This window comes from Pseudophryne corroboree, chromosome 2 (assembly GCF_028390025.1).
Source record: "Pseudophryne corroboree isolate aPseCor3 chromosome 2, aPseCor3.hap2, whole genome shotgun sequence".
Taxonomy (NCBI): domain Eukaryota; kingdom Metazoa; phylum Chordata; class Amphibia; order Anura; family Myobatrachidae; genus Pseudophryne; species Pseudophryne corroboree.
Genome location: NC_086445.1, coordinates 942,500,430 through 942,525,201, shown reverse-complemented (window position 1 = coordinate 942,525,201; position 24,772 = coordinate 942,500,430). Strand labels below are relative to the sequence as shown.

Below are 24,772 nucleotides of genomic sequence, written 5' to 3'. Positions count from 1 at the left end.
AGGGTGTGGATCATTGGGTCGACAGTCATTAGGTCGACCACTATTGGTCAACAGTCACTAGGTGGACACCTGAAATAAGTCGAAACGGTCATTAGATCGACATGGAAAAAGGTCGACATGAGGTTTAAAAAAAAAAAATAATTGGTGTCATTTTTTTCGTAAAGTGACCGGGAACCCCAATTTGTGCACCGTGTCACCTCGCATTGGTTCGCCACGCTTCAGGCAAGGTGCCAGGCTACTATTCCCAACCATGTATAAAAAAGTTTAAAAAAAAAAGAAGTGAAACCTCATGTCGACCTTTTCATGTGTAGACCTTTGCCATGTAGACCTAGTGACCATGTCGACCTAATGCATGTCAACCAATATTGGTCAACCTAATGAGTGTCAACCTAAGTGTTGTCGACCTAAAGAACGGATACCACCAGATACCTATACATCCGTAACTCTAGACCTGTCCCAGTATATAAGCTCTGCATCCAATCCACTGACTATAGGGTAGCACTCCTACCACTAACTAAATGTGATCTCTATATTGGCTCAGAGGAGGAACAGTTGCACTGAGGCTGCAGCTGCTGCATATATACAGTCAGTAACTCCTGCCAGCCACTCACACTCACAGCTCTTCTTTCACCTGCCCTTATAATCGCGTGTGAGAGTCGCCTTGCCATTAGTGTATTCTAATCAGGCGAGCGATTGGCTGCGAGGGAAAGTGGGCGTGTCTGCGGGCCGCAGGAAAGTGTTGCTGGGTTACCATAGAGTGTGTGCGGCTTCCGGTGTACACAGTGCGTGCAGCTGCGGCGCCTGCCTGTCAGTCCCTCACTTACCCAGCGCAGTGCTGTGGCCGTCGGCCTGTGAGTCCCGCACACACACGCCGGAAGGTGGCTGGAAGGTAGGTGGGGTCCTGCAAAGATAATAGATGACATTTGCAGCACTGTATATAAATCAGTGTCATGTCATACATCCCCTTCCACAGTGCTCATGCTGAGGCTGGGTAACATACAGCTCCTGGCCCGTTCATTCATTAGGGGTATCTAATCTATCTATCTATCTATCTATCTATCTATCTATCTATCTATCTATCTATCGAGACCATTTTCCTAGAACCCCGTGCTGGGGTCTGCATGGAAAAAAATTAGTCTGCGTGCCACGGGCTTCCATACAAACGTGTATTGGAAACTTACATCACAGTAAACAAAAATACAATACAACAACGTTGTCATGTAATGTACAGTATTTTTGTTTTTTTGTGTGTTGTGATGTCAGTTTTTTCCATGCAGACCCCAGCAAAGTGTTCTAGGAAAATAGATTCTATATCATCACCCCGGCATTAACCAGAGCGTCCAGAGTGCCATACAACCAGCTGTAACATATATATAGGTTGAGTATCCCTTATACAAAATGCTTGGGACCAGAGGTATTTTGGTTATCGGATTTTTCCGTATTTTGGAATAATTGCATACCATAATGAGATATCATGGCGATGGGACCTAAATCTAAGCACAGAATGCATTTGTTACATACACAGCTTATACACACAGCCTGAAGATCATTTAATACAATATTTTTTATAACATTGTGTATTAAACAAAGTTTGTGTACATTGAGCCATCAAAAAACAAAGGTTTTACTATTTCCCTCTCACTCAAAAAAGTCTGTATATCGGAATATTTGGATATGGGATACTCAACCTGTGTGTGTGTGTGTGTGTGTGTGTGTGTGTGTGTATATATATATATATATATATATATATATATATATATATATATATATATATATATATATATATATATATATTTATATTATTTTTTTATTTTATTTTTAATTTTTTTTTTTTAATTTTCCTGTATTTGGATCAATTAGTATTAAGTGAAAATAAAACATGTTTGTCTCTGAGGACTGGGGAACACATAAGAATAATATTAATATAGCGCTTTTCTCCCGTAGGACTCGAAGTCGCTTTACAGACATGAGAAACTTGGTATATTGTACAGGGAATTGGTATTTCAGAATATAGAAACCTACGCAGAAATAATTAAAAACAGTATAAACCTAGAAAGCACAGTAAGCATAGTGTAGGGTTTGTTTAGACATTTCAGGCAATAACTTCCACAGGTCATACAGTCCACCCATGAATGGCACCAGGTGAGGCAGCCATCTTCGGTGAGCTACGTAGGATTACCATGGGTGGAATCTGTTACCCTTAGAAGAGATGACACAACCCTTAGAAGAGATGACACAAAATGAGTGGTTGCAGCGTCCTAACACTTAGGGTGGGGTCCAGTCATAACCGTTTTTCATCTCATCCAGGAGCGTACCAGGAGAGGCAGCCATGCTGGGTGCACTGCGGAGGTTATGCTATGGGCGATAAGACACACAAGGAACTGAAGCATATCTGGAATGACTACCACATGTGTGGCAGTACGATATACCCTGTATGACTAGATCCACGTAAAGTACATCGTGCCCACGAAAGATGCACTTCAGTGGAGGTATAGCACATGCATAGCATACAGTGGGAGGAAAGTACATGGTTATAAAGCAGGGAACAGCAAATACAGGTGAGTGCAATCAGAGCAGCTGGGGTCAGAAGTAATTGAGAATTAAGTTTGACAGTCGTCGCAGAGTTCTGAACAACTTTGGAGGCGACGTATCAAACCTTCTAAGGAGGACAAGTGGAATAGATGCCCCTAGCTATCTGTTATCAATATATAGTCTTTATAATGATCGCTAGCAGCTGATGGATTGCTAAGGGGTAACTTCTCTACCTGTTCTCTTTAGAATGTTTGATACATCTCCCCCTGTGTTTTTCATACACATCCAGGTAGGCACATGGGAATAAGTAACACAAATGGTAAATAAATATGCCTTAAAGCCGAGGTGTGAGAGACTGTGTATTGGTGCTGTTATCTCCAATGTCCATATTACAGATACACCATGACCGGATGTATGTAAGGCCTCCAACTCCTCCTCATTTATTTTCAGGTGCCACAAATACTGCTGCACAGGACAGTGGGTATAAGAAATCCTACATACAAAACATAATTCATATGAAGAGATGTGGATGAAGAAGGTGCAGCCGTGCTTCCATAAAATCCCATTAAAAAACTCAAACAACATTGGGGCTGTCGAGGTAAGCTTGATTCCTACTGTATGGGCCTAATTCAGACCTGATCAGAGCAGCAAATGTGTTTGCCAGATTTTCATTCCAACCAGCCAGATTGGACAGATTGTCTGCCAGATAATTGTATAGTGGGGGTAATTCCAAGTTGATCGCAGCAGGATTTTCGTTAGCAATTGGGCAAAACCATGTGCACTGCAGGTGGGGCAGATATAGCATGTGCAGAGAGAATTAGATTTGGGTGGGGTGTGTTTAAACTGAAATCTAAATTGCAGTGTAAAAATAAAGCAGCCAGTATTTACACAGAAATAAAATAATCCACCCAAATCTAACTCTCTCTGCACATGTTGTTATATCTGCCACACCTGCAGTGCACATGGTTTTGCCCATTAGAAAACAAATTTGCTGCTGCGATCAGGTCTGAATTAGGCCCTATGTCAGTGGTTTCCAAACTTTTTTGAATCACGCCGCCCTAGAATATCAGAATTTTTTTCACGGCACCCCTAGGCAAAAAATTTCTTATTGAGAAATTTAGAAAGAAATATTACATTAAGTAGATCGCGTTTATATGTCATCCTTAGGGTCAGTTGTGTGGTGAGGGACAAGATTTGCTTCTGTTTGGCCACATATTTTATGACTGGCAGCCACCAGCACTGGTTTTGCCTATTATATTGACCATGAATAATTTGAATTGGTCCTAGACCACCAGCCCAGGGCACCCCTGCAAGTGTCCCGTGGCACCCCAGGGAGCCACGGCACACAGTTTGGGAACCTCTGCCGTATGTGCATTAGCTACAATATACAGTACTGGACCAATTCAGAGATGAATGCAAGTTTGTTTCATGGATGGGTCTTGTGATTTTTACCTCTGCATATGCTCCATAGCTGAGAGCGCGCGTCTACCGATGATTCCTAGTTATAGAAACATAGAATATGACGACAGATAAGATCCACTTGGCCCATCTAGTCTGCCCTTTTTTTTTTTTTATAATCTTGTAGGTAATCTGGACCCCTAATAGAAACATAGGGGTCGATCCTATTACCCTCAATGTGCCGTTGCCGCAGCATTGCACCCGATCTCACACCCTTTGCGTGCTGATTTCAGGCTGAATTTGCCCCAAAGTGTTCGGCAGCGAGTGCTTTAGTGCGAATTCGGGCCGCCGTATAGATTCACACCCGCTATATCATCGCGGCTAATAGGATCGACCCCATAAAATTTGACTTGTACAAACCTCAGTCACTTGCGACTGACCATAACTGCGTGGTAATGGGCATTTGTGCGTAGACCAGACGTTCTCAAACGCGGTCCTCAAGGCACCCCAACGGTCCAGGTTTTAGGTATATCCATGGCTGAGACAGATGGTTAAATCAAATTGACTGAGGTGCTAATTAAGTCACCCGTGGCCAAGCATGGACAAATTTAAAACCTGGACCATTGGGGTCTCTTGAGGGCCGCATTTGAGAACCTCTGGCATAGGTTGTAGTTGGTAAAGGTGTTTAGTCCGATTTGGCGGTCTGGGCTGAGTTGAGCATATGCATAGATCCATCTGATTCCTGGGCTGATGCAACTACATGCTGATAATGCTGACTGCTATTTCAGCTAGTGTTTGGGTAGTGGTACACAGGCACATGGATTCATGCAACGCTGCAAATGGTGGAATGTCTATTTTTAGTTGTGTGCGTGCAGTGTATAACTGGCATGGAATTCTAACTCTGCCCTTAATTATCATGTTCTATATGCAGTCCTTCACAGGCTGAAAACGGCATTATTATGTGCATTTCATCATTCTGGCTTTCATTTGATAAAATGCCAGATTACAATCTCATATTATTATATTATTTCTCTGACGTCCTAGTGGATGCTGGGGACTCCGTAAGGACCATGGGGAATAGCGGCTCCGCAGGAGACTGGGCACAGCTAAGAAAGATTTAGGACTACCTGGTGTGCACTGGCTCCTCCCACTATGACCCTCCTCCAGACTTCAGTTAGAATCCTGTGCCCGGCTGAGCTGGATGCACACTAGGGGCTCTCCTGAGCTCCTAGAGAGAAAGTATATTTTAGGTTTTTTATTTTACAGTGAGATCTGCTGGCAACAGACTCACTGCAGCGAGGGACTAAGGGGAGAAGAAGCGAACCTACCTAACTGGTGGTAGCTTGGGCTTCTTAGGCTACTGGACACCATTAGCTCCAGAGGGATCGACCGCATGGAACCGGCCATTGATGTTCGGTCCCGGAGCCGCGCCGCCGGCCCCCTTACAGAGCCAGAAGCAAGAAGAATCCGGAAAATCGGCGTCAGAAGACATCAGTCTTCACCAAGGTAGCGCACAGCACTGCAGCTGTGCGCCATTGCTCCTCATACACACTTCACACTTCGGTCACTGAGGGTGCAGGGCGCTGGGGGGGGGCGCCCTGAGAAGCAATAAAAACACCTTGGCTGGCAAATATATCACAATATATAGCCCCAGAGGCTATATATGTGATAAATACCCCTGCCAGAATCCATAAAAAAGCGGGAGAAAAGTCAGCCGAAAAAGGGGCGGAGCTATCTCCTTCAGCACACTGGCGCTATTTCTCCCTCACAGCTCCGCTGGAAGGAAGCTCCCTGGCTTTCCCCTGCAGTCTACACTACAGAAAGGGTAAAAAAGAGAGGGGGGTCACTAAATTTAGGCGCAATATACATATAGCAGCTATAAGGGGATATAATTTAGTTAATCCCTGTATTATATAGCGCTCTGGTGTGTGCTGGCATACTCTCTCTCTGTCTCCCCAAAGGGCTTTGTGGGGTCCTGTCTTCTGTCAGAGCATTCCCTGTGTGTGTGCGGTGTGTCGGTACGGCTGTGTCGACATGTTTGATGAGGAGACTTATGTGGAGGAGGAGCAGGTGCCTATAAATGTGTTGTCACCCCCTGCGGGGCAGACACCGGAGTGGATGGACTTGTGGAAGGAATTACGCGAAAGTGTCGACTCCTTACATAAAAAATTTGACGACATGCCAAATGCGGGGCAGCCGGCTTCTCAGCCCGTGCCTGCCCAGACGTCTCAAAGGTCATCAGGGGCTCTAAAACGCCCGCTACCTCAGATGGCAGACACAGTTGTCGACACGGATACTGATACCAGTGTCGACGACGAAGAGACTAATGTAATGTCCAATAGGGCCACTCGTTATATGATTGAGGCAATGAAAAATGTTTTACACATTTCTGAGGTGACCCCAGGTACCACAAAAAAGGGTATTATGTTTGGGGAGAAAAAACTACCAGTAGTTTTTCCCCCTTCTGAAGAATTAAATGAAGTGTGTGAAGTAGCGTGGGCTTCCCCCGATTAAAAAATTGGTAATTTAAAAAAAATTACTAATGGCGTACCCTTTCCCGCCAGAGGATAGGTCACGTTGGGAAACACCCCCTAGGGAAGATAAAGCACTTACGCGCTTATCAAAAAAGGTGGCACTGCCGGTCCAGGATACGGCCGCCTTAAAGGAACCTGCTGACAGAAAGCAGGAGGCTCTCCTGAAAGCTATATATACACACACTGGTATTATACTGAGACCAGCTATTGCCTCAGCATGGATGTGCAGTGCTGCAGCTGCATGGTCAGACTCCCTGTCAGAAAACATTGACACCCTAGACAGGGACACTATATTGCTAAACGTAGAGCATATTAAAGACGCTGTCTTCTACATAAGAGATGCATAGAGGGATATATGCCGGCTGGCATCTAAAATAAGTGCACTGTCCATTTCTGCCAGGAGAGGGATATGGACCCGGCAGTGGACAGGTGATGCAGATTCTAAAAGGCACATGGAAGTTTTGCCTTATAAGGGTGAGAAGTTGTTCGGGGATGGTCTTTCGGACCTAGTGTCCACAGCAACGGCTGGGAAGTCAGCATTTTTGCCACATGTCCCCTCACAACCAAAGAGAGCACCGTATTATCAGGTACAGTCCTTTCGCCCCCAAAAGAGCAGACGGGGTAGAGGCGCGTCCTTTCTGCCCAGAGGCAGAGGTAGGGGAAAAAAGCTGCAGCATACAGCCACTTCCCAGGAACAAAAGTCCTCCCCCGCTTCTTCTGCTAAGTCCGCCGCATGACGCTGGGGCTCAACAGGCGGAGCCAGGTACGGTGGGGGCCCGTCTCAAAAACTTCAGCAATCAGTGGGCTCGCTCACAAGTAGATCCCTGGATCCTTCAAGTGGTATCTCAGGGGTACAGGCTGGAATTCGAGACATCCCCCCCCCCCCCCCCCCGCCGTTTCCTCAAATCTGCCTTACCAACGACTCCCTCAGAAAGGGAGGCTGTGTTAGAGGCAATTCACAGCTGTATTCCCAGCAGGTGATAGTCAAGGTGCCCCTACTTCAACAAGGACGGGGTTACTATTCCACAATGTTTGTGGTACCGAAACCGGACGGTTCGGTGAGACCCATTTTAAATTTGAAATCCTTGAACACATATTTAAGAAAATTCAAGTTCAAGATGGAATCGCTCAGGGCGGTTATTGCAAGCCTGGAAGAGGGGGATTACATGGTATCTCTGGACATCAAGGATGCTTACCTGCATGTCCCCATTTACCATCCTCACCAGGAGTACCTCAGATTTGTGGTACAGGATTGTCATTACCAATTCCAGACGTTGCCGTTCGGCCTGTCCACGGCACTGAGGGTATTTACCAAGGTAATGGCCGAAATGATGATACTCCTTCGGAAAAAGGGAGTTTTAATTATCCCATACTTGGACGATCTCCTGATAAGGCGAGGTCCAGAGAGCAGTTGTTGGTCGGCGTAGCATTATCTCAGGAGGTGCTACACCAGCACGGTTGGATTCTGAATATTCCAAAGTCTCAGCTGGTTCCGGCGACACGTCTACTGTTCCTGGGGATGATTCTGCACACAGTCCAGAAAAAAGTGTTTCTCCCAGAGGAAAAAGCCAAGGAGCTGTCATCTCTAGTCAGAGGCCTCCTGAAACCAAAACAGGTGTCGGTGCATCACTGCACGCGAGTCCTGGGAAAGATGGTAGCTTCATACGAAGCAATTCCATTCGGCAGGTTCCATGCCAGAACCTTTCAGTGGGACCTGTTGGACCAATGGTCCGGATCGCATCTTCAAATGCATCGGTTGATAACCCTGTCTCCAAGGACCAGGGTGTCTCTGCTGTGGTGGCTGCAGAGTGCTCATCTCAGAGAGGGCCGCAGATTCGGCATACAGGACTGGGTCCTGGTGACCACGGATGCCAGCCTTCGGGACTGGGGAGCAGTCACACGGGGAAGAAACTTCCAAGGACTTTGGTCAAGTCAGGAGACTTCCCTACACATAAATGTTCTGGAACTGAGGGCCATTTACAATGCCCTAAGTCAGGCAAAGCCCCTGCTTCAAAACCAGCCGGTTCTGATCCAGTCAGACAACATCACGGCAGTCGCCCATGTAAATCGACAGGGCGGCACAAGAAGCAGGATGGCGATGGCAGAAGCCACATGGATTCTCCGATGTGCGGAAAATCACGTGTTAGCACTGTCAGCAGTGTTCATTCCGGGAGTGGACAACTGGGAAGCAGACTTCCTCAGCAGGCACGACCTCCACCCGGGAGAGTGGGGACTTCATCCAGAAGTCTTCCAACTGATTGTAAACCGTTGGGAAAGGCCACAGGTGGACATGATGGCGTCCCGCCTCAACAAAAAGCTAGAAAAATATTGCGCCAGGTCAAGAGACCCTCAGGCGATAGCTGTGGACGCGCTAGTGACACCGTGGGTGTACCGGTCGGTTTATGTGTTCCCTCCTCTTCCTCTCATACCCAAGGTACTGAGGATAATAAGGAAAAGAGGAGTAAGAACTATTCTCATTGTTCCAGATTGGCCAAGAAGGTCTTGGTACCCGGAACTTCAAGAATTAATCTCAGAGGACCCATGGCCTCTGCCGCTCAGACAGGACCTGCTGCTGCAGGGGCCCTGTCTGTTCCAAGACTTACCGCGGCTGCGTTTGACGGCATGGCGGTTGAACACCGGATCCTAAAAGAAAAGGGTATTCCGGAGGAAGTCATTCCTACGCTCATTAAAGCTAGAAAAGATGTAACCGTACAACATTATCACCGCATATGGCGAAAATATGTTGCGTGGTGTGAGGCCAGGAAGGCCCCAACGGAGGAATTCCAGCTAGGTCGATTTCTGCACTTCCTACAGTCAGGGGTGACTATGGGCCTAAAACTGGGTTCCATTAAGGTCCAGATTTCGGCTCTGTCGATTTTCTTCCAAAAATGAACTGGCTTCACTGCCTGAAGTTCAGACATTTGTCAAGGGAGTGCTGCATATTCAGCCTCCTTTTGTGCCTCCAGTGGCACCGTGGGACCTCAACGTGGTGTTGGGTTTCCTAAAGTCACATTGGTTTGAGCCACTCAAAACCGTGGATTTAAAATATATCACGTGGAAAGTGGTCATGCTTTTGGCCTTGGCTTCGGCAAGGCGTGTGTCAGAATTGGCGGCTTTGTCATGTAAAAGCCCCTATTTGATTTTCCATATGGATAGGGCAGAATTGAGGACTCGTCCCCAGTTTCTTCCTAAGGTGGTATCAGCTTTTCACTTGAACCAACCTATCGTGGTGCCTGCGGCTACTAGGGACTTGGAGGACTCCAAGTTACTGGACGTAGTCAGGGCCTTGAAAATTTATGTTTCCAGGACGGCTGGAGTCAGGAAGACTGACTCGCTATTTATCCTGTATGCACCCAACAAGCTGGGTGCTCCTGCTTCAAAGCAGACTATTGCTCGCTGGATTTGTAGTACAATTCAGCTTGCGCATTCTGTGGCTGGCCTGCCGCAGCCTAAATCTGTAAAAGCCCATTCCACGAGGAAAGTGGGCTCTTCTTGGGCGGCTGCCCGAGGGGTCTCGGCTTTACAACTTTGCCGAGCTGCTACTTGGTCAGGGGCAAACACGTTTGCAAAATTCTACAAATTTGATACCCTGGCTGAGGAGGACCTTGAGTTCTCTCATTCGGTGCTGCAGAGTCATCCGCACTCTCCCGCCCGTTTGGGAGCTTTGGTATAATCCCCATGGTCCTTACGGAGTCCCCAGCATCCACTAGGACGTCAGAGAAAATAAGATTTTACTCACCGGTAAATCTATTTCTCGTAGTCCGTAGTGGATGCTGGGCGCCCGTCCCAAGTGCGGACTGTCTGCAATACTTGTATATAGTTATTGTTAACTAAAAGGGTTTATTGTTGAGCCATCTTTTGAGAGGCTCTGTTATGTTCATACTGTTAACTGGGTATATTATCACGAGTTATATGGTGTGATTGGTGTGGCTGGTATGAGTCTTACCCGGGATTCAAAATCCTTCCTTATTGTGTCAGCTCTTCCGGGCACAGTATCCTTACTGAAGTCTGGAGGAGGGTCATAGTGGGAGGAGCCAGTGCACACCAGGTAGTCCTAAATCTTTCTTAGCTGTGCCCAGTCTCCTGCGGAGCCGCTATTCCCCATGGTCCTTACGGAGTCCCCAGCATCCACTACGGACTACGAGAAATAGATTTACCGGTGAGTAAAATCTTATTTTATGCATTGAGATGCCATTTATGTGTCCCAGGCTGTCTAGATTGCTAAATAGCTTCTTCTGTTTGATTTGTCAGGTCTGAAAAGCTTGAATAGAGAATTGGAGGAAAGTGGAAGCCAGTATAAAGCAGCCATGATATTGAAGCCATCCTAGGACATCCAGACCAGCCGTTTTATTTTCCCCCGCTATTTTTTGGATTTCCTATGTTTAGCCTCATGGCGAATTGCTGTCGTAATTGCTTCAAACGTTTGCGCCAACCAGTTAGGTAAGCTAAAGACTAATGGGTAATTTGTAATTGCAGTGTATGGAAGAATTCAGTTTAGTTCCATGGACATTAATTTCTGTTCTAGAATGGCGAATCTCCTACATCTTCATCATAGAGGGGTGCAGGGCGTTTTGTAATTGCCCATTAGGCGCACAGCTTAACATTGTGGTGATCCCGGTAGAACATTGAATTAAATGTACCCTAGCCCCCCCACCTTATATGAGCGACAGTTGTTTTTGCACTCTATAATGAAAGAAGATTAGTTGAGATTTAGTAAAACTAGAAATGGTAAAACTCGGTGAACAGGGGAGACCTTTCTCCGATTACCGGGGAACTTCCCTTTAGCTCTGTACTTTTAGATAAATCTTAACACAATAGTTGGCATGGTTTATAGTATAATGGGGCAGATGTATTAACCTGGAGAAGGCTTAAGGAAGTGATAAACCAGTGATATGTGCAAGGTGATAAAGGCAGCAGCCAATCAGATCCTAACTGTTAATTTACATATTGGAGCTGATTGGCAGGTGCCTTTATCACCTTGCACATATCACTGGTTTATCACTTCCTTATGCCTTCTCCAGGTTAATACATCTGCCCCTCTGTTCCCTATGCATCTGTGGTCATAAATCTGTGACTGTCTATACTTTTATATTGTCTTTTTGTTTTCTCTTGCTTATATTACACTAGGTGATTCATCGCGCCCTACGGGCACTCTTCACACCATCGTTAGGGGCTACGCCCCGTTAACCCCTGCACGCCTTTGAACATACGCAGGCCAGTAGATATCAGATTCAGAAATGCAGGGCAGTATAGAGGGCATACAGAAAAGGGGTCCGGTTGAGAAAAAATAGAGAGGCGTAGGGGGGGAGAAAGGGAATGTACAGAAACGCTGTGCGATGGGTAAAGGATAGGGAGAGTCAGGGTGGTAGGGAGAGGATAAAGAGAGGCAAGGTGTTAGAGAGAAAATACCGTTGCAAGAGGCTATGACCCGTTAACCCCTGCACGGGCTTCAGCTGTGCTATTATTGTTATTATATGGAGTATTACCTGCAAAAAAAAGTTGTTAGTGGGTAAATATTACAAGGGGGGGCGTAGCCCTTTGTGAGGGCGTGAAGAGTGGCCGCAGGGCACAATGAATAACCTAGTTTAGTATATACTGCTAGTGTATGCAGCGCAGCTTACACACACAGTGGTCACAGGTATCAGAGCCGCGTATACACACAATGGACACAGGTAGCTGAGACGCTTATACACACAATGGCCACAGGTAACGGAGCTACGTATCCACACAGTGGCCAGAGGTAGCAGGGCAGCTTATACACACAATACCCACAGGTAGCAGAGCCGCTTATACACACAATACCCACAGGTAGCAAAGCAGTTTATACACACAATGACCACAGGTAGCAGTGGTGCTTATACACACAATGGCCCCCGGCAGCAGTGCCACTTCTACACACAATTCCCATAGGTAACAGAGGCGCTTATACACACAATGGCCACAGGTAGCTGCACCACTTATACACACAATGGCCACTTTTAGCAGCACCGCTTATACACACAAAGGGCACAGGTAGCAGTGGCGCTTATACACACAATGGCCACAGCTAGCAGCACCACTTATACACACAATGGCCACAGGTAGCAGTGGCGCTTATACACACAATAGCCTCAGGTAGCAGTGTCACTTATACACACAATGGGCACTGGTAGCAGAGCCGCGTATACACACAGTGCCCACAGGTAGCAGTGCCACTTATACACAATGGCCACAGGTAGCAGTGTCGCTTAGACACATAATGGCCACAGTATTACTTTTTTTTATTAATCCAATGTACACTGGTAGCAACTATACTCACAGAAGTTCAGTGTGTGTGTGGGGGGTTTGGAAAGGGGGTGGGTTCAGTGAGGTGGAGATGCCTATCCGTGCCGCTAATCACCCCGATTCAGGGAATCACTTGTAGCAGCTGCGGATGGTGTCCGAGGTGCTACGTGTGGTGGAGGAATGGGTGCGGGAGGGGGTCCAGAGGTGTTGCGGGTGGTGGAGGGGTGGGTGCAGTGGCACAGATGGCGGAAAGGGTGCACAGGTGCTGTGAGTGGTAGGTGTGGAGGGGGCGCGGATGGGGGAGGTGCGGGTGCGGACGGGGAGTGTAGATGCTGTTGGTGGGGGAGGGGTGGGTGCGGGGGGCTGTGGATGAAAGAGGGGGTCTGGAGGTGGTGTGCGTGGGGGAGGGGTGATGTAGTGGGGGGGGTGTTTGGGGTGGTGGGGTTGCGAGGGGGGTGAGGTTGGGTGATAGGTTCTAGAAGTGCTGTGGGTGGAGGAGGGGTGGCTGCAGGGGAGCCGTGGATGGGGTCCGGAGGTGCTGTGGGAGGTGGTCCAGAGGTGCTGCGGGTGGGGGAGGTGTGGTAGGTCCACGAATGGGGGAAGGTGTCTATAGATGATGTGGGTGGGGGAGGGGGCCGGAGGTGCTGTGGTTGGGGGAGTGGCGGCTGCGGGGGTGTGGTGGAGTCTGGATGTGCTGCGGGCAGGGGAGTAGGCAGGGGAGTGGTGTGGGTGCTACTGGTGGGGGAGGGGCATGTGCCACGGGTGGGGGGCGGGTAGGGTGGAGGGTGCGGGGGGGGGAGAGGTGGGGGTTGGGGTGGTGCAGCGGGAGGGGGAGGGAGTGCAGCAGGAGGGGGAGGAGCGTGTGCCGCGAGTGGGGGGCAGATATGGTGGATGCTGAGTGTGCCGCGGGTGGGGGAGCGGCGGGACGAGTGGGGTGGAGGGTGCGGGTATGTAGTGGGGGGGAAAGATGGGGGTGGGGGAGGGGCGGAGGTGTCGCGGGTGGGGGAGGGGTGAGGTGCGCCGTGGTTTGTGTGTGGTGGGGGAGGGGCGGGTGCCGTGGGTGGGGGAAAGATATGGTGGGTGCCGCGGGTGTGGGAGGGACTGGGGGTGCTGCGGGTGGGGGAGGGGGCGGGAGTGCCGGGGGCGGGGGGGGGGTGCTGCAGGAGTGGGTGCTGCTGGTGGGGGCGGGAGTGACGTGGGTGGGGGAGGGGCGGGAGTGCCGCAAGTGGGGGAGGGGCGGTGGGTTCTGCAGGTGTGGGTGCAACAGGTGGGAGAGGGGGCAGGAGTGCGCGGGTGGGGGAGAGGCGGGAGTTCCGCGGGTGGGGGAGGGGTCGGGGGTGCTGCAGATGTGGGGGAGGGGCGGGAGTGGGAGTGTCGCTGGTGGGGGAGGGGCGGGAGTGCTGCGGGTGGGGAAGAGGCGGTTGGTGCTGCAGGTGTGGGTTCAACGGAGGGGGCGGGAGTGCCGTGGGTGGGGGAGGGGCGGGAGTGCCGCGGGTGGGGGGTGCTGCAGATGAGGGTGCTATGGGTGGGGGAGGGGGCGGGATTGCCGCGGGTGGGGGAGGGGCGGTGGGTGCTGCAGGTGTGGGTTCAACGGATGGGGGAGGGGCGTCTGCCGCGGGTGGTGGAGGGGCGGGAGTGCCGCGGGTGCTGCAGATGTGGGTGCTATGGGTGGGGGAGGGGGCGGGAGTACCGCGGTTTAGGGAGGGGCGGGGGTTGCTGCAGGTGTGGGTGCCGTGGGTGGGAGGGTGCGGGGAGGAGCGGGGTGTGTGATGCGGGGGGGGGGGGGGGGGTTTGGATGTTGTGAAAGCTGTGGGTGCTGCTGGTGGGAGGGGGGCGGGGGCGGCAGTCAGTGGTCGTCCACGGCATTCTCCTCCGTAGTGTATGGCAGCCGCAAGACTCACCGGCTGCAGTGTCACCAGGGTGCAGGGAGTGTACGGGGAGGGGGGAGAGAGGGGGAGTGGGCGGAGATGGGGAGGGGACTGGGCGGGGATGGGCGGACCGAGGGAAGGGACTGTTCCTGGCCTGCATCCAGCCACCCTGATCTGTGCCTGTGACTCCGCCCAGCGTTAGAGGGCCAAGCACAGAATCGCAAGGCTAAATATATAGGAGATGCCATTGTACAGTATGTGCTAACCTTAGTAACACAACCTTGGAGTAAAGTGGCTGATCATAAGGCTGTAAGGTAATTGTATGATATCCTACAGTGGTTTCCATGATAGTTTACCTTATATTTGAGTTGGTTGCTCGTGTGCTATACTATGAATGCCTTTTATATGTCTTCATAAGGATTTTATAGGGGCTAACCTGACAACTAATTGTAGGCTTTACGTAGATAGTCGTTGTGGTCCTCCCCCCCCTCCTCCTCCTCCCCCCGTCTGTATCTGCACTGGCCACTTCAGTTGTTCCCCCGTCTGCTGCAACATGCCTCTAAGCCAGTGGAAATAGAAGTTTGCATCCAATGACATCAATAGATGATGTGGTGATGAGGGGAGAGACTTACATAGTTGTATGTCATGTTCTTTTTACATTTCTTAGTATTTGTTGCACTATTCTGTGTTGGACTGCAGTTAAAATCAAGCATGTGTCTCATTAATAATACAAGCAACACTTATATATAGCTTTGTTTTGAAAACATTTAATTGGCTTATTCTGCTGAGTGCATAACTGGTGTGACTGTATGGAAGACACAACACGTTATAGTGGTGTGCATTCCCAGCCTCCTGAGTGCTGTTAGAGGATAATCTAAAGCTCCGGTAATCTGTATGATTCAGTGTTTTACTTATTACAGATGTCAGCGCGTGTATCTGAAGCTGGGGTACCTGAGGTTACTGCATTGGGAGAACTCTGAAAGTGGCAATAGGGGCTTAATCAGGTTTGTTAGAAAACCAAAAAAGCACATTAATGGTCAAAACCATGTTGCACTGCAGGTAGGGTAAATGTAAGATGTGCAGACAGAGTTAGATTTGGGTGGGTTATAATGTTTCTGTGCAGGGTAAATGCTGCCTGCTTTATTTTACACTGCAATTTAGATGTCAGGTTCAACACATACCATCCAAATCTAAATCTCTGCACATGTTACATCTGACCCACCTGCAGTGAAACGTGGTTTCTCTTCCGTCCTAGTGGATACTGAGGTCTTGTACTTTAGTACCATGAGGTATAGATTGGGTCCACTGGAGCCTGGCACTTTTAAACTTTTAGTATGTGTGTGCTGGCTCCTCCCCTCTATGCCCCGCCTACCAGACTCTGTTTAGAAAAATGTACTCAAGGAGCCGGGTGCACTTCTTTGGAGCTCCAGAGATTTTTCTTTCATTTTTCTTTAGTTTATTATTTTCAGGTAGCTCTGCTTGGCAAACTTAGAGGGGTAACTGGACCAACCTCCTGAGGGTTAATGGTTCGTAATCCCACCTGACAGGACACTGAGCTGCTGATCACACATCGTTAGTATGTGTGCCCACGCCAGCAGCTAGCCGCCACCCACCCTGTAACAGATGCCGAAGACCTAGGTGCGGTGAGTGTTACACCGAGGCCCCAGTTAGCGAGTCCCCGGTGCAGTTTGGCAGCATGTCATGCGGTGGTCACAGGCCCGGAGCTGCGGTGCCCGCTGCGGACAAACTGGCTCAGGGCTGTTGCCCCGCAGTGCTCACTGTCTTTAAGGCTTTGTGTGCACTGTTTAATGCATTTCTCATGTGTTTTACTACTGTGGCCAGTATAATCTTTGTGAGGGGTCGTGCGCCATTGCAAGGGGCGGGGCTTCCTGGAGCTGGACCAGCGGCGGGAAGGCGCCATTTTCTGCTGCTGCGGATTATCAAGGCTGCATGCACTCTGTTCCTCCAGGACCCACGATGTTAAAGACTTTTAAAACTGGTACCAGCACTTATATCACATACACTTATTTTCACACATTGTGCTGCTGTGTTCTGTGTGCTTGGTCTGCTCCTCAGTGTCACTCCAGGGGCTCTCTAGGGTCTGTGTGGGTGTTGGTCAAGGGGCTGCGCTGTAGTTTTCCTGCATATTGTCTGTGGACATGGTCATGTGTGCTGCTTGTAATTCTACCCCATCTTCACTCATGTGTGAGCAATGTTCCTCATCTCCTCAAGGGCCCAGCTCACAGGTACCTGACTGGTTAGATAGCTTTAAGAACATGATTCAAAATGTAAATTCTGAATTAGCCGCAGCCAGGGGCGTTGGAATGTTTTTAGGTTGGGGGGAGGGGGGGGTCGTAGCAAAAATTATTTTGGCGCCCCCATGGTGCCGGCCTTCTGTACCTTTTTAGCCCCCCACCACTGTGCAGATGAGCGCTTAGCTGCAGATCCACGTGGGCGGCATCGCCTTTGAAAACAGCCTGCTACCGCAGGGTGCTGTGTCCTCCTATCTTCGTTGTGTCCTAGCTGCCGCCGACTGTCTCTCCTTCACAGATGCATTACTTGGAGGAGGCGTGGCCAGGCTGGGACATCCCAGGACCATAGCCACGCCTCCTCCCAGTTATGCAACTGTGAAGGAGAGAGAGCCGACGGCTAGGACACAACGAAGATAGGAGGACACAGCACCCTGCGGTAGCAGTCTGTTTTTAAAAGACATGCCGCCCGCAGGCAGGGCCGGTGCTAAAGTGTTTGGCGTCCCCCTGCAAATAATGAATTTGCGCCCTACCATCCATTAAAAAGGGCCAGCCCGTACTGCAAAAAGGGGTGTGCTCACACAAGGAAGGGGCGTGACCACAATGGTACCCACAATTCAAATTATGCCACACAGTATTACAATCTTATTCGCATTATCCCAAACGTAGTGCCCGATTTATATTACGCCGCAAAATAGTGCCCCTTATTCACATTACGTCACACAGTACTATCCCTTATACACAGTGCCCACGGTAGTGCCCCTTATTAGAGGTGTAGCTAGGTGCCATGGTGCCCTGAGCAAAGGTATGTTTCAGCGCCACCTCCTCTTTATTGAATTGGGGGCATCTTACATTTGAAAAGAAAAAGATAGTTTACAGTAGTGTCCGTTAGTCACATTACATGGCACAGTAGTTTCCGTTGTTCACATTACACTGCACAGTAGTACCCTTACACACGTTACGCCACACAGGAGAGCCGCTTATACAAGTTATGCCACAGTAGAGCGCCTTATACACATTATGCCAGGTAGAGCAGCATATACACATTATGCCAGGTAGAGCCCCTTAGACACGTTATCCAGGTAGAGCCCGTTATACACATTATGGGGGTCATTCAGACCCCGCCGCAATAGCGGTCCGCAGCGCAGTTTGCCGGTGGGCGTGAGGCCATACACATTGTGGTCGCTTTTCCGATGGATGCGACCACAATGTGATTGACACGTGACAGCGTAGTGGGGTTAAGGCAGGGTGGTGCCAGAAAAACGGGGGCAGCCCTGGACCATTTTTGGGGTGGCTGCATGACGTCACACAAAGACGCTCCGAAAAAAAAAATGTCTGCTGACCGCCTGACAGCGCAGCCAGCCAACACAACCTTAGATCAGATGTGTCCGCAATCTAATTGCGGATGCATCGGGAGGCGGCCTTACACATGTGGGGTGGCCTTGCGCTGTGCTGGGCGGCCTACATCCTGTGGAGGGGCCTACATAAGATCCACTAGATGACGCCATCCCAGGACCTATTTAAAGATACCTTTATATGTATGGACCAGACTTTTTGAAAGTAAGCTTTGAAGTGAGCATCATCTTCTGACTATTGCACCTATTGGGTGATCCCATTACGCCTTTCCATCACCACAGAGTGGAGCATTTGAATGTCATCTATTATTCCCTTACCCTTTGACTGTTATTATCAAGATAATACTACACATTGGGATAGTTTGTTTTTGTGTTTCTTTTCCATATGAACATTCCCATTGATGAGCCAACACACTGGTAAAGACAGATGGATTAGTAAGACGTAAATTACAGAAATTCCCTATCCACCGTTAAAAATTGGTGCGATTGAATACCACCATTTGCACTGTATACTTGTTTTTCTGGTTTGATAACACCAGAAGGTATTGTTTTGCTGCCTTTTGTTGTCCAGCGCAGAGTTGTATTTTTCTTTTCTTTTCTGTATTTGGCCCTCAGCATGTGCAGGGATGAATGCAGATCTGGCTGCGTATGCAGCAATCTGCTTTCATCTCTCAATAACCCCCTATGCCAGGTACAGCCCTCATTCCCTCCACAGTGTGGCCCCGGTACCTGTAGAAGGTCCCGGCTCGGGCGCTGCTCCGCCTCCGGTTTCTCACAGGCTCCATTACTCCAGCAGCAGCGGCTCCGTAGGATGTCGTCAGTGACGCAGAGAGGAGGGGGAGCAGGTACTAATTACCCGAGCCTGGGACTGATGGAGGGGTCCCCCAGGGGCCCTTGTGCACCACACTCCCACCTCCTCCCTCCTCACTGGGCAGCAGCATAAGCTCCCATGTTGGCAGCACAGCACATGCTGCAGTGAGGCAGAGAGGCTGCTGTTATTGCTCAGCCTCTGCCTGTTCCTGTACAGGTGGGGGGGTGATCACACTGATCACAACCCCCCCCCCCCCCCCTTCCTTCCCCCCTCCCCTCGAATTGACCCTGGCTGAGGGGCTGAGCCAGGGCTGGGGACTCAGTCACGGGTCAGGCACTGCATAGATTTCCCCAACTTTTTCCATGAGGGGGTGTGGCCATGCCGCCTGCGTTTAGGCCATGCCCCCAAAACGTCTCGGCAGCAGGGGAAGTCGACTGCAGCGGCGTAGCAGTGTGTGGGCTGAGACCGCACACTGGGGGGAGGGGGGAGGAGGCGCAGCAGCAGGGTAGCAAAGTGGGAAGAGCGCCTCCCTGCTTTACATACCCTTGCTGAGCAAGCAGCGCCGACTCTGCCTGCAGGGATCGCGCCTCTGACATATTTGGCGGGGGCAGGCTGCCCCCTTAACCCCCCCCCCTCCCGTTCCGACGCACCTGGCTGCAGCTAAAAGAGAGAGACAGGTGTTAAAACACTCCATTGATTGAGCGGCTAAAGCAGCAGATTCCAAGAAGGCTTCTCAGTCCCCTCTAGTGGATTCACATAAATGTTCACTGCCACAGGTTTTCCAGTCTGATTCTGATCAGCCAGATGTGGATGATGATGATATGGACGAGGACCGCTTTCTGTCCCCTGGGGAAGAGGCTCTCATTTTTGCTGTAAGAGAGGGCCTCCACATTCTGGATCAGGAGGCGGAACCAGATGAGGAGTTATACTTTAATGTTAGACCCATGAGTTCAGCTACCTTTCCGGTGTCTAGGGAGTTAAACTCCTTGGCCAGGGAGGCTTGGTTAAACCCTAATAAAAAATAACAAATTCCTCAGAAGTTTTTATCTTCCTTTCCCCTTCCAGCTAAGGACAGGAAGGTGTGGGAAAAAACACCCGTCGGTCGATACATCTGTATCCAGACTGTCTAAGAAGTTGGTACTGCCTGTTCCTGGGGCTATATCCCTGAAGGAGCCAGCTGACCGTAAAATTGAGACAACGCTCAAGGCAATTTATGCTGCAGCAGGCGCAGCACAACGCCCCACAATAGTTTGCGGGTGGATCTCCAGGGCTATGGTAAAGCGGTCTGATGTTATTGATCGGTTTAGACTCTACCCCGGGACGAGGTTGTTACTCTGCTGCAACATATACAGGATGCTGCAAATTTTATGAGCGTGGCTATTAAGGAGTTGTGTAAGATAAATGGCCGCACTACTGCGATGGCTGTGTCAGCACGCAGAGCTCTGTGGTTACGTCAATGGGTGGCGGACGCTGATTCCAAAAAGGGTGTAGAAAATCTTCCCTTTACAGGTGATGACTTGTTTGGAGATGAATTAAATAAATAGATCTCCCAAGCAACGGCGGGTAAGTCTACTTATCTGCTGTCGGCTGCGTCGCCTGCTAGATGTTCTTACTCCGGACCCTCCTTGCAGTCCTTTCGTGTGGCAAGGTTCAGAGGCAGGGGCTGAGGGGTCTCCACCACTTCCAGAGGATCTTGTGGTAAGTCCCATAAACCTGAACCTGCTGTCTCCCTGGACCAGACCACCGGATCCCCTGCCGCTAAGCCTTCCATGTGATGGTTGGCCCCAGCGACAAGGCGACATTCAGGTAGGTGCTCGCCTTCAACACTTCGCCCACGTGTGGGCGGAGTCCTGCCGGGATCATTTGGTGAGGGACCTCATTTCCCACGGATACCGGCTGGAATTTCAGGCACTCCCTCACAGGTTTTTCAAGTCGTGCTTACCAGCTTTACCCACAACAAAAGTTAACTTGCACGAGGCTATTCAAAAACTTTTGAAAACAGGGGTGGTAGTTCCTGCACCCCATCCATTACGCAACAGGGGTTTTTACGCCAGTCTTTTTGTCGTTCCCAAACCAGACTGTTCGGTGCACCTCCATTTTGAACCTGAAGTCTCTAATCCCTTATCTGCTGGTGTTCAAATTCAAGATGGAGTCTGCGGGCGGTGGTGTCTGCTCTGGAGGAGGGGGAGTTCCTGTTGTCTCTGGATGTCAATGATGCTTACCTCAGGTTCGCCATCTTGGACAACCATTTCCAGTTTCAGGCCTTACCCTTTGTATTATCCACAGCTCCGAGGGTCTTCACCAAGGTCGTGGCGGAGATGATGCTGCAGCTGCGCATGATGGGAGTGAACATAGGGGGTAATTCTGAGTTGATCGCAACAGGATCTTTGTTAGCAGTTGGGCAAAACCATGTGCACTGCAGGGGAGGCTGATATAACATGTGCAGAGAGAGTTAGATTTGGGTGGGGTGTGTTCAATCTGCAATCTAAATTGCAGTGTAAAAATAAAGCAGCCAGTGTTTACCCTGCACAGCAACAAAATAATCCACCCAAATCTAACTCTCTCTGCACATGTTAGATCTGCCTCCCCTGCAGTGCACATGGTTTTGCCCAACTGCTAACAAAGCTCCTGCTGCGATCAACTCAGAATTACCCCCATAGTCTCCTATTAGGATGATCTCCTAATAAAGGCTGTGTCCAGGGAGCATCTACTGCACAGCATCAATCTGACTACTCGCCTACTCATGAATCATGGGTGGATCCTACATTCTCAGAAAACTCACCTGGAACCGACCCAGCGTCTTCAGTTCCTGGGGATGATACTGGATACGGTATCTCAAAAGGTGTTTCTCCCGATGGACAAAGCCTTGACTATCCAGGTTATGGTCCGCTCGGTGCTCAGTCCTCGCCGGGTGTCCATACATCTTTGCTTCCAATTACTGTTCAAGATGGTGGCTGCTTACGAGGCAATTCAATACGGAAGGTTTCATGCCCAGCCGTTTCAACTAGGTCTGCTAGACAAATGGTCGGGTTCTCACCTTCATATGCATCAGGAAGTGACACTATCTCCAAAAGCCCGGATTTCTCTATTATGGTGGCTTCAAATTCCTCACCTGGTAGAGGGCAGAAGTTTCAATATCCACTTGTGGATTTTACGGACAACGGATGCCAGCCTCCTGGGTTGGGGAGTGGTGACCCAAGGGGCCCAGTTTCAAGGGTTATGGTCAGTTCAGGAATCGGCTTTACCGATAAACATCCTGGAACTCAGGGCAATTTACAATGCTCTTCTACAAGCCTCCCATCTCCTGAAGGGTCAAGCGATCCAGGTTCAATCGGACAACGCCACGGCGGTGGCGTACATAAACTGACAAGGGGGAACAAGAAGCAGAGCGGCGATGCGAGAGATGTCAAAGATCCTCCTCTGGGCGAAGGGCAAAGCAAGGGCCATCTCAGACATATTCATTCCAGGAGTGGACAACTGGGAAGCAGACTTTCTCAGCAGGCACGACCTCCTTCCGGGGAAATGGGGCTTACATCCCAAGGTGTTTCAACAGTTAATTAGCCAGTGGGGCTGTCCGCAGATAGATCTGATGGCTTCTCGTCTCAAGAAGAAGCTATGCCGTTACTGTTCCAGAACGAGGGATCTGCAGGCTGGACGCGCTGACGACACCGTGGACGTACCGGTTTGTGTACCTGTTCCCTCCTACCGCTGATCCCAAGGGTGATAAGAAGGGAAAGCGTTCAGGCAATTCTAATTGCCCTGGATTGGCCTCGACGGGCGTGGTACTCGGACCTCCAGGCCATGCCTCTGGAGGAACTCTGTCCTCTGCCACTCCAAGACGTCTATCCAGCAAGGTCCGTACGTCTATCCAGACTTACAGTGGCTACGTTTGACGGCTTGGAAGTTGAGAGGGAGATTCTAGTGAGAAAGGGTCTTTCCTCCTGGGTTATTTCCACCATGGTCCAGGCCAGGAAGATGGTTGCGTCAAAACATTATCATCGTATCTGGAAAAAGTATGTTTCCTGGTGTGAAAGTAGAAAGGTTTCTCCCGTGGAATTTAGAATTGGTCGTTTTCTACTTTTCCTGCAAGCTGGAGTGAATATTGGCCTACGTTTAGGCTCCATCAAAGTCCAGATTTTGGCGCTCTCTATTTTCTTCCAGAAACAACTTGCCATGTTACCAGAATTACAGACTTTCCTGAAGGGTGTTCTTCATATGCAACCGCCCTTTGTACCTCCCACGGCTCCGTGTGACCTCAATGTGGTTCTGTTCTTTCTCCAATCGGATTGGTTTGAACCCTTACATAGGGTGGAGTTTAAATTTCTCACCTGAAAGACTGTTAGTTATTGGCATTAGCGTCTGCCTGGCGTGTCTCTGAATTAGGGGCCTTATCCTGTAAGAGCCCTTATTTGATTTTTCATGATGATAGGGCGGAACTTAGGACTCGTCCTAAGTTTTTGCCTAAAGTGGTGTCAGCTTTTCATGTGAATCAGCCTGTTGTGGTTCCAGAGTTGTCTGACGCTTCCGTTGGTCCTGAGTCCTTGGATGTGGTCAGGGCTTTGAAGATTTATGTCAAAAGGACGGCCCGTCATCGGAAATCTGACTCTCTATATGTCCTTTATGATGCCTCCAAGATTGGTCGGCCAGCTCCTAAGCAATCTGTTGCTCGTTGACTACAGTTGACCATTCAACAGGCCTATACTTCAGCGGCTCTGCCTTTGCCGACGTCTATTCAGGCCCACTCTACGAGGGCGGTGGACTCTTCCTGGGTGGCTGCCCGGGATCTATCAGCCCTACAGTGTTGTGCCGAGCTGCAACTTGGTCTGGTTCGAACACGTTTGTTAAATTCTATCGGTTCGATACCTTGGCCAAGAATGACCTTCAGTTTGGTCAGGCGGTTTTGCAGGGGTATCAGCACTCTCCTTCCCGTTTGGGAGCTTTGGGACTTCCCCATGGTACTAAAGTACAAGACCCCAGTATCCACTAGGACATAAGAGAAAATAGGAAATTTAATACATACCGGTAATTCTTTTTCTCTTAGTCCGTAGTGGATACTGGGCACCTGCCTCAGTGCTTCGTTTCTGCTTACCTGTGTAAGTATTTGGTTGGACCGGCGTTGCAGTCTCATTATGTTGTTGGGATAGCCGTGCTATCCGGATTGCGTATGTGTTGCTATCCTCTGTTCTGGTTTGCACCCTCCTTTCGTTCATGGTTGTGTGTTGGCTTGTGGCCTCACAGCTGTTGTATTGTTCTTCTCTCATATTATGTCAGTCTCCTCTGGCACAGTTTTCCTAGACGGAGTCTGGTAGGAGGGGCATAGAGGGGAGGAGCCAGCACACACACTAAAGGTTTTAAAGTGCCAGGCTCCAGTGGACCCGATCTATACCCCATGGGACTAAAGTACAAGACCCCAGTATCCACTACGGACTAGGAGAAAAGGAATTACCGGTAGGTATTAAGTTCCTATTTTTGCCCATTAATGTGCTTTTTGGTTAGCTAACAAACCTGAATAAGGCCCATAGTACAGGTCTGATATTACAGCAGCTAAATGTTTTGCTTTGCTCACTACAAGTCAGTGATTTGGGAAGGTTTGGCAGATATTTGGCAGCAAGTACTGAGCAACTTTTCTGAGACCACTCCAATAAGTATAACTTTTCAGTTCATTACATTTCTAAACATCTCGTTTGCTTTGTAGGTTTAGTTCCATCCGAATATAATATACTGTACATAGCAACTTTTAATTCATTAGCTGAACTTTCTT

At 49.5% G+C, this 24,772-nt stretch overlaps 1 protein-coding gene across 5 annotated transcripts in view; it reads left to right on the top strand.

Moving 5' to 3' along the window:
* The first annotated feature begins 660 nt into the window (after nt 1–660).
* Nucleotides 661–24,772, top strand: part of ARL13B (ADP ribosylation factor like GTPase 13B) — a 129,768-nt gene continuing 105,656 nt past the window's right edge. For 2 of the 5 annotated variants that reach the window (XM_063956293.1, XM_063956290.1), the window contains exons 1-3: nt 661–889; nt 2,983–3,130; nt 10,716–10,904. In XM_063956293.1, coding sequence (XP_063812363.1) covers nt 10,843–10,904 — 62 coding nt within the window. In that variant the 5' untranslated portion in view covers nt 661–889; nt 2,983–3,130; nt 10,716–10,842. Of the gene's footprint in view, nt 890–2,349; nt 2,559–2,982; nt 3,131–10,715; nt 10,905–24,772 lie in introns of those variants that run through there. The other 3 variants (XM_063956294.1, XM_063956291.1, XM_063956292.1) reach the window with 3 other exon arrangements.